At 46.9% G+C, this 16,680-nt stretch overlaps 1 protein-coding gene across 1 annotated transcript in view; it reads left to right on the top strand.

The window, feature by feature from the left end:
• Positions 1-15,219, top strand: part of LOC139227659 (retinol dehydrogenase 12) — a 30,103-nt gene extending 14,884 nt beyond the window's left edge. Inside the window, exons 2-7 of the mRNA XM_070858579.1 lie at positions 7,159-7,299; positions 7,823-8,014; positions 8,665-8,826; positions 10,350-10,466; positions 11,361-11,568; positions 12,849-15,219. Coding sequence (XP_070714680.1) covers positions 7,159-7,299; positions 7,823-8,014; positions 8,665-8,826; positions 10,350-10,466; positions 11,361-11,568; positions 12,849-12,981 — 953 coding nt within the window. The 3' untranslated portion in view covers positions 12,982-15,219. The remainder of the gene's footprint in view (positions 1-7,158; positions 7,300-7,822; positions 8,015-8,664; positions 8,827-10,349; positions 10,467-11,360; positions 11,569-12,848) is intronic.
• Positions 15,220-16,680: the final 1,461 nt, after the last annotated feature.

Raw genomic sequence — 16,680 nt, 5'->3', positions numbered from 1 at the left:
CTGTCTGTTCCCCGTAGGGGACGAAATTCGCATTGTGACTCTGGGAGAAGCTCCTCGGCCACAGGGAGATTACGGTTGAGGAGAACTCTAGCGACAAACTTCCCAGTGGTTGATAGCAGGGAGAATCCCCTGTAGTTGCCGCAGTCGGATTTGTTCCCCTTTTTAAAAATGGACACGATCACTGCATCTCCTGAGATCTCCCGGCATGCTCTCCTCCCTCCAAATGAGAGAGATGAGGTCATGTATCCGCGGCAACAGTGCGCCTCCGCCATATTTTAGGGCCATGGCAGGGATTCCATCCGCACCCGTAGCTCAAGTTGTTCTTGAGCTGTTTTATGGCTTTGCCTACCTTGTGCAGTGTTGGGGTTTCCCTGAGGTGGTGGCGGGTTGCATGCTGCGGGATGGAGTTGAGACCACTCGAGTCAAAGGCAGAGTCTCGATTTGAGGAGATCTTCAAATGCTCCTTCCAGCGGGCTAATGGCATTTAAGGATAATGGCATTGTTTCTGACCTCTTAATAACTGAATTCAGAAATGTTTTATCCATAATGGTGCAGTGCATTGGGATGTCAGCATATAGAGGCATGGGGTCTTTAACACCAGCCTGTCACCGCCGCACAGCACTGCCCTCCAATCAAGATTCACGGCGTGGCCCTCGACAACGTGGACCATTTCCCATATCTCGGGAGCCTCTTATCAACAAAGGCAGACATTGATGCGGAGATTCAGCATCGCCTCCAGTGCACCAGTGCAGCCTTCGGCCGTCTGAGGAAAAGAGTGTTTGAAGACCAGGCCCTGAAATCTACCACCAAGATCATGGTCTACAGGGCTGGTAATACCCGCCCTCCTGTATGGATCTGAGGAATGGACGATTTATAGAAGGCACCTCAAGTCGTTGGAGATATATCGTCAACGATGTCTCCACAAGATCCTGCAAATCCCCTGGGAGGACAGGTGCCCCAACATCAATGTCCTCGACCAGGCCAATATCCTCAGCATTGAAGCACTGACCACACTCTATCAGCTTCGCTGGGCAGGCCACATCGTTCCCATGCCAGATACGAGACTCCCTAAGCAAATGCGGAGCTCCTTCATGGTAAATGAGCCAAAGGAGGACAGCGGAAACGTTATAAGGACACCCTCAAAGCCTCCCTGGTAAAGTGCGACATCACCACTGACACATGGGACACCCTGGCCGCAGACCGCCCGAGGTGGAGAAAGTTTTTCCGGGAGGGCATTGAGCTCTTTGAGTCTCAACGCAAAGAGCGTGAAGAGGCCAGGCGCAGGCAGCGGAAGAAGCGCGTGGCAAACCAGCCCCACCGACCCCTTCACTCGACGAATGTCTGTCCCACCTGTAACAGGATCTATGGCTCTCGTATTGGACTGTTCAGCCATCAAAGAACTCACTTTGGGAGTGGAAGCAAGTCTTCCTCGATTCCGAGGGACTGACTATGATGATGGCATGTCCATTGCTAACTCTTGCCACTGGATCAAGACCTAGCTCTGTCAAGCTCGTGTGGTGGCTGGTGTCCACACGTTTTAATAAAAAAAATCCACACACCGGCATCTTCCACCCTTCAATATGCAGTTTGGGACCTGGAATATTAGGCCCTTCATTGAAACACCTGTGAACTCATTGAACACATCCCTTTTTAGTGTGGAAGCAAGTCATCCTCAATTCAAGGGACTGCCGAAGAAGAAGCAGCATGTCTAAGATGCCCTCCTCATGTGATGGGATTATTCAATCTGGGCACGCTGTCCCAGAAAAATACCGAGCAATTGTCAAGTGTCACCATTAATTGCACCAAGAGAAAGATTGATCTACTTTGCTCCAGAAATGTGCAGCTCCATTGTCCCAGTGTGATCTCCATTTCCTGCACTAGCTGTTAGCTTGGCATCAATGAGCTTGTCAGTCTATGCAGTGAAGTTCAATTCCTTCGAGCTGGGTTCAGGCGACCCAAACTATTCAGCAGCTTCTTTCGTAGCTGTCAGAGAAGGCCGAGTTTTATCCAGTCATTCGGTTCTGTGTCCCAGAGGTGGGAATGAAATGATCTAACCATTGCATCTCCAAGTGTCTGTGCGCCTCTCGTCCCTCCCGGGTCTTGTGTCACACACCATTCCTGGCAGATCCTCCTGGAACAAAAGGGGAAAGCGTAGAGAGGGGAAGGTGAGATGAAAGAAAAGAAAACCTTGGATTTATATAGCGCCTTTCACGACCACCGGATTTTTCAAAGCACTTTACAGCCAATGAAGTACTTTTGAGTGTAGTCACTTTTGTAATGTAGGAAACGCAGCAGCCAATTTGCGCATGGCAAGCTCCCACAGATAGCAATGTGATAATGACCAGATAATCTGTTTTTGGTGATGTTGATTTGAGGGATAAATATTGGCCCCAGACATCGGGGAGAACTCCCCTGCTCCTCTTCAAAATAGTGCCGTGGGATCTTTTACCTGCACCTGAGAGGGCAGACGATGCCTCGGTTTAACATCTCACCCGAAAGACAGCACCTCAACAGTGCAGTGTTCCCTCAGCACTGCCCCTCAGACAGTGCAGCACTCCCTCAGCACTGCACTGGAGTGTCAGCCTAGATTTTGTGCTCAAGTTCCTGGAGTGGGACTTGAACCCTCAATCTTCTGACTCCGAGGCGAGTGTGCTGCCCCTGAGCCACGGCTGACATTGATAGTACAATGTCTAAGGCCCAATTTTAAAGGGTGGGAGGGCGGTGGGGTGTGCGTGCGTGTGGTACATGTGAACCGGGGGGGGGGGGGTCCTGGGACCTGGAGACATGGCCGCTATTAACAGCCAGGTCAGGTTTCCATGGAGATTCCTGGAGCCCTGCCTGCATGCGGCCAGATCCACTACCTGGCTGCGGGAGGCAGCAGGAATTCCGCGATAGTAGGCCGTAGACGGGGACCTGTGGGAATGGACCCCACCGTCCGTTGGGGGCGCGATCGGGATGAGCCCGGGGCAAAGGAGGCCCAAGGCTTCCTCCTGAGGTCCAGAGGAGCACTCCTACTCCTGGCCAGAAAGGAAACCATCAGCCAATAAAAGAATAAAAACAAATTTGCAGGATCTTGCGGAGACAATGCTGGTGGTATTTCTCCAGCAATTTTGTGATGTCTACTGTATATGGTCCATGTCTCTGAGCCATACAGGAGGGTTGGTATCACTACAGCCCTGTAGATCATAAGCTTTGTGCCAGATTTGAGGGCCTGATCTTCGAACACTTTTCCTGAGGCGCTCGAAGCACTGACCACACTCGACCAGCTCCGTTGGGCGGGCCACATTGTCCGCATGCCTGACACAAGACTCCTAAAGCAAGTGCTCTACTCGGAACTCCTACACAGCAAGCGAGCCCCAGGTGGGCAGAGGAAACATTTCAAGGACACCCTCAAAGCCTCCTCGATAAAGTGCAACATCCCCACCGACACATGGGAATCCCTGGCCAAAGACCGCCCTAAGTGGAGGAAGTGCATCCAGGAGGGTGCTGAGCACCTCAAGTCTCGTCGCCGAGAGCATGCAACAAACAAGCGCAGGCAGCGGAAGGAGCGTGCGGCAAACCAGTCCTACCCACCCTTTCCCTCCATGACTGTCTGTACCACCTGTGACAGAGGCTATAATTCCCATATTGGACCGTTTAGTCACCTAAGAACTCCCTTTTAGAGTGGAAGCAAGTCTTCCTCGATATCGAGGGACTGCCGATGATGAAAACCAAATACATTCTAGAAGGATAGAATTGAAAAGCTGGGTTATGTTAAAATGTATAGAACAGTTCTGGTCTCCATATTGTAAAAATCATATCGTGGCACTGGAGAAGGTGCAAAAAAGATTCACAAGGATGATACCAGAATTGAGAGATTATACCTGAGGAAAGATTGAATAGGCTGGGGCTCTTTTCTCTAGAAATGAGAAGGCTAAGGGGTGACCTGATTGAACTCTTAAACTCTTTCATAATCTTGAATGGGGTAGACGTGGAGAATATGTTTCCACTTGTGGGGGAGACCAGAACTGGGGGCCATACATATAAGATAGTCACTAATAAATTCAAGAGAAACTTCTTTACCCAGAGAGTGGTGGGAATGTGGAACTCGCTGCCACAGGGAGTGGTTGAAGTGAATAGTATAGCTAAGGGGAAGCTGGATGAGCACATGAAGGAGAGAGGAATAGAAGGGTATGCTGATAAGGGTGCGATGAAGTAGGGTGAGGGGAGACAGTTTAGTTTTAATATAATGAGTAATTTGTTCATAACAAAAGAAATAGGAGTAGGAGTAGGCCATACGGCCCCTCGAGCCTGCTCTGCCATTTAATACGATTATGGCTGATCTGATCATGGACTCAGCTCCACTTCCCTGCCCGCACCCCATAACCCTTTATCCCCTTATCGTTTAAGAAACTATCTATTTTTGTCTTAAATTTATTCAACGTTCCAGCTTCAACAGCTCTCTGAGGCAGCGAATTCCACAGATTCACAACCCTCAGAAGAAATTTCTCCTCATCTCTGTTTGTTTTAAATGTGTGGCCCCTTAAAAGATCATGCCCTCTAGTTCTAGTCTCCCCATCAGTGGACACATCCTCTCTGCATCCACCTTGTCAAGCCACCTTAATCTTTTATGTTTCGATAAGATCACCTCTCATTTTTCTGAATGCCAATGAGTAGAGGCCCAATCTACTCAACCATTCCTCATAAGTCAACCCCCTCATCTCCGGAATCAACCTAGTGAACCTTCTCTGAACTGCCTTCAAAGCAAGTATATCCTTTCTTAAATATGGAAACCAAAACTGCACGCAGTATTCCAGGTGTGGCCTCACCAATACCTGTAACTGAGTCGCAATGTGCCTTAACCTTTCGACCAGTTGTTCTATAGTTCATTAGCTTGTGTGACCATGTGTGCATTGTTTGTCTGGATTAATTGCTGGACAGCCAAGGTGTAGTACTTTTACATGGCCAAATAAAAATAGGCAAGATTAAACTGCTCCGGGCAAAGGCTCTGGGAACCTTGTGGTACCAGGGTATTGGCTCCATCCTTCAAGGATAGCAGAGTTTCAGTGCTGCCATATGTTGCAAATCATTGCCGGACCTGCTCTGGGAGGAGCAGCTAGTGACCTGCGAACGGACCAACTGCTGCTGCTCTGCTATCCACTGGGGGGGGGCGGGGGCGGGGAATCTGGGGAGGATTTGTCTGCAGCACCTGGGCCGTAGATTCCTCTAGCTGCAAGCTACATTTCTCTAAGGTGGTAAATGTGTATCTTGCAACATCCCACCCTCTTCCTCTGCCAAAATGTGTGTGCTTGTCTGTCACTGAACTCCATCTGCTGCATACACTCGGCCAAATACCATCGCTTTAAAAATGTATTCATTCACGGGATGTGGGCGGCGCTGGCAAGGCCGGCATTTATTGCCCGTCCCTAATTGCCCTTGAGAAAGTGGTGGTGAGCCGCCGCCTTGAACCGCTGCAGTCCATGTAGTGAAGGTGCTCCCACCGAGCTGTTGGGGAGGGAGTTCCAGGGTTTTGACCCAGCGACGATGAAGGAACGGCCGATATATTTCCAAGTCAGGATGGTGTGTGACTTGGAGGGGAACGTGGAGGTGATGGTGTTCCCTTGCGCCCGCTGGCCTTGTCCTTCTAGGTGGTAGAGGTCGGGGGTTTGGGAGGTGCCGCTGAAGAAGTTTGTTGAGTGAAATTTGAATGACTAGGTTGGGATTCATACTCTACAGTTCAATCTGCATTCCTGTTCAGACTCCCATGTTCAAATTTTTCTCGGCACCCAATACTGGATTCAAGAAAAACAAATGTGGTAATGATCTGCTTTGAAAGTTCTTTTGTGTACTTGATAACCGTGATGATGAACCTTCCTGTGGTCCTCAGGTTGTCAACTGCCTGCTGCATACTATTATCCTCGTCGCCAGTTATTATGTATGTATGCACTTTGTTAATGACTCCACGAGGCAGGGGTATGGTACTTAAACTGTGAAGACTGTAGTCCTTTATTTGTAGCTCCTAGAGTGAGGACACCAAGAGGTGAGCTCCCTTTTATATTAGTTACCTGCAGTGTACAGGTGATCCTTAGGTCTCCAGCAGCAGCACCCTCTGGTGTACAGGTAAGGTGTGTACAGGGTGAAGGTACATTCAGTGTTACAGACATCATATAACAATACAAGCATGCATACATAACACATACTACAACAACAACTAGCACGTTTAACAAAGTAAAACGTTCCAAGGCGCTTCACAGGAGTGATTCCAGGCAAATGTAGCTGACAACTCGTCCATCATGAACACTCCCTAAACCTCTTCAATTCTGTTCTTTAAAAATCTTCTCAAAACCCATCTCCCTTCCTAGCTTGGTGTCCATTTCTGTTATGCCTATCTGTGAAGCGCCTTGGGATTTAAAAAAGACTAAAGTTGACCTGTAATTGCAAGTTGATGCATGTAAGCTTGTGACATGTGAAGCATTATACCAAGTGCAATGCTGACTGCAGGCTTCAGGGCCGATTTTAACCCTGACCGCCTGGCATGTGCTGCTGCGTTCCTGATGCATTTACGCCTGACGCCATTTTAACTGCCGGGTGTTCGTTATCCTTGGGGCCGTTCGGCACAGGGAGGCGGGGGCCTAGATAATATTTAAACCTCTGGATCCGACGACATAATTTGCACCCCGATGCAAGTGACGGTGAGGCCCAGAGCCTGAACCTCCTTCCCCCCCCCCCCCCCCCCGCAATGTAAACAGCAGGGGGGCAGAACCCTGGCCAGAAGAGGCCCAGATAAGTTCAAGTTTTTGATTATTTTAAGGTTTCCTTGTGGGCTGGAGTGCTCCTCCGGGCTCCCCTGCCCCACCCTGACTGCTGCCCCCTCATCTCAGCTCTGCTCTTGGCTGCTACCTCCTGCTGATGCTTCAAGGATCGCCACTGTCCGGGGTGGCCAGGACTTTGAGATCCCATGAGAATCCCAGCTCTGTCTGCAGCAGCATCGGTGAGGTGGAGGTGGGAATTTTCATTTGGCAACACCAACGCTGCCCCAAAAATTTGGACTGCCATATTCTTGCAATATGTAGGCACCGTGTGGAGTGGAGTGGATGGGTGTTCTGAACGCTACATGAACTGATTCAGTACACAAGCATGATTAGTAATGACTGACCTGTGTTGTTAATGATCCTTCAGGGATTGGGCTGCTTGTTCTGCGGAGATGGCTTTCTGGTGCGGTTTGCAAGAGTAAAGTGCGGCTGGATGGAAAAACTGTGATCGTCACCGGCGCTAATGTTGGGATTGGAAAGGAGACTGCCAAGGACCTTGCTCGGAGAGGTAATCCTGCCTTTAATCAGAATGCTTTGTCTTGTGTGATGCTACCTGCCTTGCAACACTCTTGTTTTAATAATATTGGACTGCCTGGGAGTGAAAGTGTTTCTGGTTTCTGGCGAACCAATTCTAATTCTGCAGTGATTTGGCCAGCATGCCTTGTCACTGCATTGTTCCTGTAGGAAACCGGAAAGAAAAAAATAGCATTTCTATAGCGCCTTTCATGAACTCCGGACATCCCAAAGCGCTTTACAGCCAATGAATTACGTTTGAAGCATAGTCACTGTTGCAATGTCGGAATGTACGCTAGGTGATCTCTGGTTCACAATGGTTTTAGGGTCACTTTCCTTGTATTAAATACTTAAAGGAAAAAAAATTGGCAGGACTATGGGGAACGAGCAAGGGGAATGGGATTAATTAGATAGGTCTACCAAAGAGCCGGCACAGGCACGATGGGCCAAACGGCCTCCTTCTGTGCTGTACGATTCTAAGTTGTGTTATTATAATAAGCCTCACTTTGTGATTGCAGGTGCTCGTGTGATACTAGCTTGCCGGGATTTGGATAAAGCCAAGAAGGCGGCAGCTGAGATCAGGAAAGAGAGTGGGAATAAGAATGTCCTGGTGCACAAGCTGGACTTGGCCTCGCTCCAGTCTGTGCATTCGTTTGCTGACAGGATCCAGGAAACTGAAACATGCCTAGACATTCTCATCAATAATGCAGGCAAGTGTTGGTTTAAGGAGCTGTCTGACTCCCAGGGCTCGCTCCAAGGTATTTGTTTCCAATTTTCAGACAATATTTTCATTGTGTTTTCCCTTCCCTATGAGTCTGTTTACCAATTAGGAGTAAGTGAAAGAAGAAAAATAATTGCATTTATGTTGAGCCTTTTACATCCTCGGGGCACTCTGTGCTTTACAGCCAATGAATAACGCTTGAAGCATAGTCTTTAGCTGCCATTAAATGACAGCAAGATCTCACAAACAGCAATGTGATAATGATCAGATTATCAGTTAGTGATGTTGATTGAGAGATAAGTATTGGCCCCAGGACACCGGGGAGAACTCCCCTGCTCTTCTTCCAATAGTGCCATGGGATCTTTTACGTCCACCTGAGAGAGCAGACGGGGCCTCGGTTCAACGCCTCCGACAATGCAGCACTCGCTCCCTCAGTCTTTTTATACACTTTTATCAGGAACACATAGTTCGTGCTTTCTTTAGAATATAATACCAATATTTTATTTTTTTCTTCCTGGTCTTAAAATAATCCTGGACTCAATGCAGTCCGAGATGCTGTGCATTTCCCTTTGTTTGGTGCACTCTGGCTATTGCCTTGAGTGCTTTGTTCTCACGTGACTTTTCCATTGATATATCCAGGCATCATGAGGTGCCCCAAGTGGAAGACTGAGGATGGCTTTGAGATGCAGTTTGGAGTTAATCATCTGGGTCCTTTTCTGCTGACCAACCTCCTTCTGGACCTGCTGAAGAAGTCCGCACCCAGTCGGATTGTCACCGTGTCCAGCCTAGCACACAATAGTGGTAAGTTTATTGCCCATTCCCAGCAACACAGAGTAGCTGAGCCCTAGAATGTTATTCCGTGCTTAGTTAGCTGATCTCGGTGGACAGAGTAGGCGATGTTTGAAGTGGGGGAGGGGGGAAGTGGTGGGAAATGAGAAATCAGGTGCTCGATCAGTACAGGTACAACATCCAGAATCCGGCTGTCTGAAAACCGGACATTTTTGCAGCGGCCAAAATGGCGATATCTGGTGGCGAGGGACGAGGAAACCGGTAAAAATTCCATCTTTGGATTATTAGTCCAGGCCTCTATGCTACCATGCCCTCTAGTAATCCTGATTGCAAGCGGTGGACTGGATCCGGCTCGGCTGTGATGCCCGCTTTGCTTGAACAGCCTGCTAACAATTTCTGTCATGTTCCCACCATGAGTAATGGCTGCGTTGGGTGCACTAGAGGGCTGCCTGTGGAATTATACCCCAGCAAAGCGTCAGTGGCTTCCGGAGAGATGGGAAGGTGGGAAAACTGGAAATGCATGAAGGGGAATAGCAAGGACAGAGTGCCTCGCAAATGTGCACCACAGAATACAATAAGCCAGCTAGATTCGCACTTTGTAGAGCTCAGACTTACTGAGAAGCTGGAGTAATCTACAAGCTGGTGATGTGCACTGTCTGAACACACCGGCTGAACAGACGCTGGGGATCAGTGTTGTGAAACTTGGGGTAAAGCTGCTGCTAAAATTTAGCTTTTAAACATAAATACAGCAAGTAATTAGGAAGGCAAATGGTATGTTGGCCTTTATTGCAAGGGGGTTGGAGTATGAGAGTAAGGAAATCTTGCTGCAATTATACAGGGCCTTGGTGAGACCACACCTGGAGCTCTGTCTTTTGGTCTCCTTACCTAAGGTAGGATATATTTGCCTTCAAGGCAGTGCAGCAAAGGTTCACTAGATTAATTCCTGGGATGAAAGATTGAGTAGAATGGGTTTGTATTCGCTGGAGTTTAGAAGATTAAGAGGTGATCTCATTGACAGCTTGACAGGATAGATGCAGGGAGGATGTTTCCCCTGGCTGGAGAGTCTAGAACCAGGGGTGTTATGTCTATAATGTACTTGTGAATAACTCCACGAGGCAATGTGTTGTACTCAAACTGTAGTGACCTTGGTCCTTTATTCCAAACTCCAGAGCACTCGACAAGCATGGTGTGCAGTCTTTTATACAGGGCCCTGCCACCAGGGCAGGAAACCCCCCTGTCTCCACCAGTTGCACCCTCTGTACACATTTAGCAAATTTAAATTTGTCTCCATTTAAAAAATAGTCTGTTCTCATTAACTCATGCACTGTACTTAATGAACCACAGGAGCTGAGAGTTGATACTGATGTGATCTGCACAATCTGGAGACCGATTGGAGCGAGAATTGAGCCTGTACTGTCTGAAATGCCCAAACACAACAGTCGCTTCTAGTTCAGCTATTTTTATAAGTTCGTTCCATCAATCACTGAAGATAATATATGGGTTACCAGCTGTTCTAATTCTTTTCTCAAACACAGGTAAAATTCATTTTGATGACATTAATTTGGATATCAGCTATAATCCTGCTGTTAGCTATGCACAGAGCAAGCTTGCAAATATACTGTTCACCAGGGAGCTGGCAAAGAAACTAACAGGTGAGTGCTGCAGAATGATAGCAGAACTGAGAGGTTCTACCCATCAGGAAAAGTTGAACAGGCCGGGGCTCTTTTCTCTAGAAAAGACTGAGGGGTGACCTGATAGAGGTCTTTAAGATTAGGAAAGGGTTTGATAGGGTAGACGCAGAGAAGATGTTTCCAGTTAAAGGGAGACGAGAACAAGGGGCCATAAAGATAAGATAGTCACTAATAAATCCAATCGGGAATTCAGAAGAAACTTCTTTACCCAGAGAGTGGTGAGAATGTGCAACTCGCTGCCACAGGGAGTGGTTGAGGCAAAAAGCTTCCCTTGGGTTAGATGCAGAAGGGTGGGAGGGGGTTTGTGTGGAACATGGACCAGTTAAGTCGAATGGCTTGTTTCTGTGCTGTAACTACTTTGTAATGCTATGCATTGTCTTCAGAAAGATTACTTAATTCTTTGTTATGAAATGAAGGAGCAGGGTACGGAGCTGGTAATCTGCTTTGGGATCCTTATTAACTTTAAAGATTTGAGGTTTTTTTTCCCTTTGGCGATCTTTGTGCTTATGCAGTTGAAGGATATCTACCGGGGTGTGTGGACTGTGCTTCAACATTGAGTGCTCCCAGGTCAGCAATAGCCTGGGCTTAGATGCAAGGACAGAGTTCCTTTTACTGAGCCCTGACTATATTGTTTAACCGCAACTGCTGAAGATTGCTGCAATCCTTTCTGCTCCCTGCACTGGTAATCATTGTTCCCAACTGATGCTAAATTATTGCATGATTTACAGGCTCATTTATTCTGGACTCTAATCAAGCCCAAGTCCCAGTGAACTAATCCTCAGCAAACTAGTTTAAAATATATATATCTGTTCCACATTGAAGTGTGCCCATATTTGTGTTTTTGTTTGATTTAAGGCACAGGAGTAACTGCCAATTCTCTCCACCCTGGAGTAGTATTGACTGACTTGCCACGTCATTTTTTGCTGAGTCAACCTTTAATGTTGAAGATGCTTTTCACACCATTTTCCAAGTTGACCTTCAAGAATCCTTGGCAGGGAGCTCAGACGAGCATCTATTGTGCAGTTGCTGAGGAGCTGGACAATGTCAGCGGCCTGTACTTCAGGTGAGGTTGAATTCTTGACTTGGCATCGTGTTGGCCTGCTTCTCGAGACATTTGAAGAAATGCAAATTTTTATTTCTTTCAATTTGCTGCTGTATTGGAGTTTAGCCATGTATCACATTGATCCATTGTGAGACATTTTAAGGAACATGAATGTGCCCCTCAGAGAGTATGTAACCTATAAAGGTCCTCTAATTGTACACTAATTAGTGTTACAGTACAATGAAAAATATACATAAATATATCCACATGGCTATGTAGTGATGATGCACTATACACACATTCTAAGTTTGCATCAGCCACTAGTACTGACACTTGTAGGAACAGCATGAGACGCTGTGGCTCATAATCCTGGCTGATTCTCCCCTACACAACCCGTGGCCTTTGAGACCAGCTGTGCCACCATTACTGTGACCTGACTGGTCCGCTAACGCAGCACAGTCTGGGAATCAAATGTCATTTTTTGGTGTCTCAGATCAGTTTGTACCAACCATGGCATTGGGAATTAGGATAATTTACTGCTACTCTAATGTAACGTTCTCCTGTGAGAAAGTATCTGTGCTGTTTGTGGATTGAAAGGGAATGGGATGAAAGGAAAACTTGCATCCCAACCTCTCCTGGCAGAATAAAGAGTAGATGTTTGCAGAAAAGGGGCTGTGGGCAGGAGACCCCTCGTTCCCCATCAGTTGGCAAATCTGTATAACCAGGAATGGCAATACCTAAAGACAAAAGGTTTTTTTAAAAAAATGAAACTGAAATATATTGGGAAATATTTTGACTTTGTGCGATAGCCAATCAGCAGCCTGTTTCGCGCATCTCGCCGTTTTATTTCCACTGAAGTCAACGGCTGCAGATTTGCTCTTGCCTCTTTTACACTGTCGCACCAAGTCTCAACATCTACCCCATTGTAACCTGTTGCCCTGTAGACCATGTACAGTTAAAGCCACACATAGAATCATAGAAATTTACAGCACGGAAGGAGGCCATTCGGCCCATCGTGTCCGCGCCGGCCGGCCAAGAGTTATCCAGCCTAATCCCACTTTCCAACTCTTGGTCCATAGCTCTAAGTTATGGCACTTCAGGTGCACATCCAAGTACTTTTTAAATGTGGTGAGGGTTTCTGCCTCTACCACCCTTTTCAGGCAGCGAGTTCCAGATGCCCACCACCCTCTGGGTAAAAACATTTCCCCTCAAATCCCCTCTAAACCTCCAACCAATTACTTTAAATCTATGCCATCTGGATGTATGCAGTAAACTAATTCCAACTTGTTCATGTTTGACAGTGACTGTGCTGTTAAAAAGGTTGCCAGTCAAGCAAGAAATGATGAAGATGCCAAGAGACTGTGGGAGCTCAGTGCACAGATGGTGAAACTTGATGAATCTGACAAACAACTGCTTCATACTCCAGAATCCTGAGATGTTAATTCACTAGTGGAAAAGTTGTTATAATTCTTGCCTATAGCTGCTTGTATCTATGATGTGTTTCTGAGATACCAGTTCTGAAAGTGAGCCTACTCTCGGGCTTTAAGTTGTTTTTGGCTGGGATCCATGTAGAGATTTTCGAGTTTGGGTGGAACCAGTTAAATTTATGACTGTCTCCCAAAACACTAAAGTTAATTGAATTTAATGGGGTTTTCTGACTCCGAATACTCAGCTTTGCGGTGGGGCATAAAAGGTCGATCCATCAATGGCAGGGCTACTGGATTCTGTTTCAGATGGGAAAGGTCAGTGGGATTGCAGCACGCAATCTCAAACACTGGTTTAAAAACCCAATTTGACTTCTCTGGTGACTGATGCAGTGGCCGGGCTATAGGTAGGCAAGAGATGGGAATTATAACACCTGTCTCCAATGAAACAATTTGCATTTGCTCCCACCTGGTCAACTTCTCTCATTATAAATTCCTGTGTCCATATTTATAATGGGAACTAGCTATTTAAACATGTCACAGTGCGATTACACCCTTTCCTCTCCTGTAGTGCCACCACTGGCAGGAGGATGTAATTACAATGTACAAGTTACAATATTTATAAATGTGGACTTGTGCTATTATTCTACGTCCATTCTTATGATTTTAAAATGGGACTGAAATACATCTGTGCCCCCTCATCTAATTATTCCACACCCTCTAGATCCACCTGCGTGGTATTGTTCTTGGCTCAGTGTGTGGCAGTACCATGTTTGATGGGTTCAAGCCCCACTCCAGAGACTCGAGCACTTAATCTAGGCTGACACCGCAGTACTGTATAGTGTCCTAGGCCAACATTTATCTTCAACCAATGCCTACAAACGGGCACCAACTGATGAACAAGTCGTTTGTTTTATAGCTATTTGTGGGACCTTGCATTGTGCAAAGTGACTGCTATTTGTTTGTGTAACAGCAACTACACCTTCAAAAGCAGAGGAATTATCCAAGTATTCCACCTGACATTTATCCTGCATCTAAAATCTCTTTTTAAAAACACATTATCTGGCCATTTATCTCATTGTTGTTGGTGCGGCCTTGCGGTGTGTAAATTGGCTGACGTGTTTCCCTGCATTATAACGTTGACTACACTTCAAAAGTACTTCAATGGCTGCGGAGCATATTGGGACGTCCTGAGGTAGTGAAAGGTGCTATAGAAATTCAAGTCTTTCTTGCTTTTATCTGAAGGCGGCACTTATTCTGGACTGCCGGCGTGTAATTCCACAAGATTGAGGGGGGTAGGAGGGTGGGGGACAGTGGAGAAAGAGTCACTGTTCTCAACTGAAGAGTAGTTTGTGGAAAGTTTCCTTCTGCCAGGCCTCGAGTGCTGCTGATCCAGGAGCAAGCATGGCCTGGGAGTGAGTTTACAGGCATTAATCACCTTGTGGAGTATTACCCAGCCACCTCCTGAGCCCCAACCCCAATGGCATGGGCTAGTTGGAAAGACAGCAGGGAGGAAATTGTATGCCAGCCATCTCCATAGCCTGGTGGTGATCCTCAGCACTGGCCTGTTCATGCTGCAGCTACCAGTCTTGGATTGGTTCCCTCACTTTGTAGGAAGCTCATTTGTGTTGGAGAGCTGGCAGCAGTCAGTATCCGTTCATTCAGGATCGCTTTCCCTGCCTGGGAACCTTTAAACCACAGCAAGCAGCCGTGCAAAGCAGGCTCGTTGGTGGTTGGCGAGGGTTCTTGCACTATTTGGCTTGGTGTGTCTGGGTGCTGGACTAGTGATTGACACCACCTTCACGTTGACTCTGAATCTGCTTCACATCAGCATGAAGATGGGATTTAACCTGCAGCCCAAGACTTTCGCTCCTGCATCTTTCAGAACTTGTATTTGCAAAAATAAATCACTATTTTTACTGATTTTGCAAAATAAGACTTTTACCAGAACTTTGAATTATGTCTTTAACCTAGTCTCTGTTATTGCTGATGTAACGCATGGATCAGTTCAAATCTCCAAACACAAATAAAAAAATATATTTAAACTTTTTTTTTTAAATCATCATTTGTGAATGGCTGTTTGTTCCTGTCCGTTGCCAGTGTCAGTCTCCAGAGTTGTAGTTTTGTTTGGAGAGGCTGATTCCTGTACTCTGCAATCTATATTAATAACTCCCGGGTTAAGTGTATGAATTTTGTACATGGAATCTTTCAAATCATCTTGTGCACTCTAATAAATGCATCAATATCAGCTGTTCACCGAGCGTGTTTAGTCTGAAAAGGCTGCCTGTACAGTTCGCAAAGTACATTGGCTGGTTTGCATTGATACACACACACACACACACACACACACACGCACACACTTAGGGTGGGACCCTGGATCCTTCTCCATCACCCACCCCCTGCTCTGTGTCTGTCTCTCTCCGTCTGTGTCTTTCTCCGTCTCTGTGTGTGTGTGTGTCTCTCTCTCTCTCTCTCTCTCTCTCATTCGCTCTGTCTGTCTTTCCTTGCAGGCATAGCATTGCTACTCAATCTCCCTTAAATCTAGCCTATTTCTGTACTTTTGTTCTGACCGACGTTTAACCCCTGATAGAGAATTCAAGCTCTGCAGCCTGGCTGCAGTTTTGAAAAAAACACAGACCACATTGCATTAAGTCATCAATCAACTTGACATTTTAGGACCTTGGGTAGTGAGCCAATTAAAGGTTAACAGACTATTAAATGAGCCAATAAGGTCAAAGAAGGCAAGTTATTTTCTGTAAATTGAACCAGGTATAAGTACAGCCATTTTGGCCATGTGGTCTCAGAAGGACAAAGGCCTGGCTTAAAGCCAAGAGCTTGTTGCTGCTGCCAGAATAAAGTTACATTAAAACTACAATCGGAGTTCGTATTTCATTGGAAATTAAGAGATCTAACAACCCCTTCACGCTGTTCCATAATCTGTCATTTGTCCTGAGTGCTCATTAGCTTGATGGACAGAGCAGCCTGCTTGGCCTGGCTCAGCACAATCCTGCCCAGTGTGCAAAAGAATATTGAAGGCTTTTTGTAAGTTTTCTAATTCTCTTCGGGGAAAACGTCATCTATTGTATGCAGAATGGTGTTTTGGGTGTGCTAATTTCTGTATGAACGCCGTTGCAGTACTGGAGTTGGTGGCTGTATTCAAGCCATAAAAGGAATGGAGGTGCAGCGCGGAAGCAGCGTGGGGACCCCGACCTGCGAGGAAACCACCAGCAGCAGGTCGGGGCCATAAAAGGAGCGGCGGTGCTCCTCCATAAAAGGCCTGGGAGCAGCGCGAGCTGGTGCAGGAGGGGGACAACTTGGAGAAGGGTGACTGGATTGGATGTCAGCAAAATTCAAGGTCGCAGATTGGAGCGGGAGCGGCGAGGTCAGGGCAAGAGATTGCAGAGCGATGTGTTCGGGGCCCAGAAGGGGTGAGGGCTTAGGGGCAGCACGGGCCAGCCCACATTGTGATATGTGTGTGTGCACTAGGTCCGTGCAGCAGAGCTGGTCTCCAGTCGTCCTGGTTAATCCGTGCCACGAGACCAAGACCTCGCTCTGTCAAGCCTGTGTGGTGGCTGGTGTGCAACGGTCACCCCACGTTAAAAAAAATCCACGCACAGGCATCTTCCACCCTTCAACATGTAGTTCGGGACCTGGAATATTAGGGCCTTCATTGAAACAGCTGTGAACCCATCCCCTTTTGGTGTGGAAG

This window comes from Pristiophorus japonicus, chromosome 17, assembly GCF_044704955.1.
Source record: "Pristiophorus japonicus isolate sPriJap1 chromosome 17, sPriJap1.hap1, whole genome shotgun sequence".
Taxonomy (NCBI): Eukaryota; Metazoa; Chordata; class Chondrichthyes; family Pristiophoridae; genus Pristiophorus; species Pristiophorus japonicus.
Note: the sequence above shows the minus strand (reverse complement) of the source record. Positions and strands in the feature narration are given on the sequence as shown.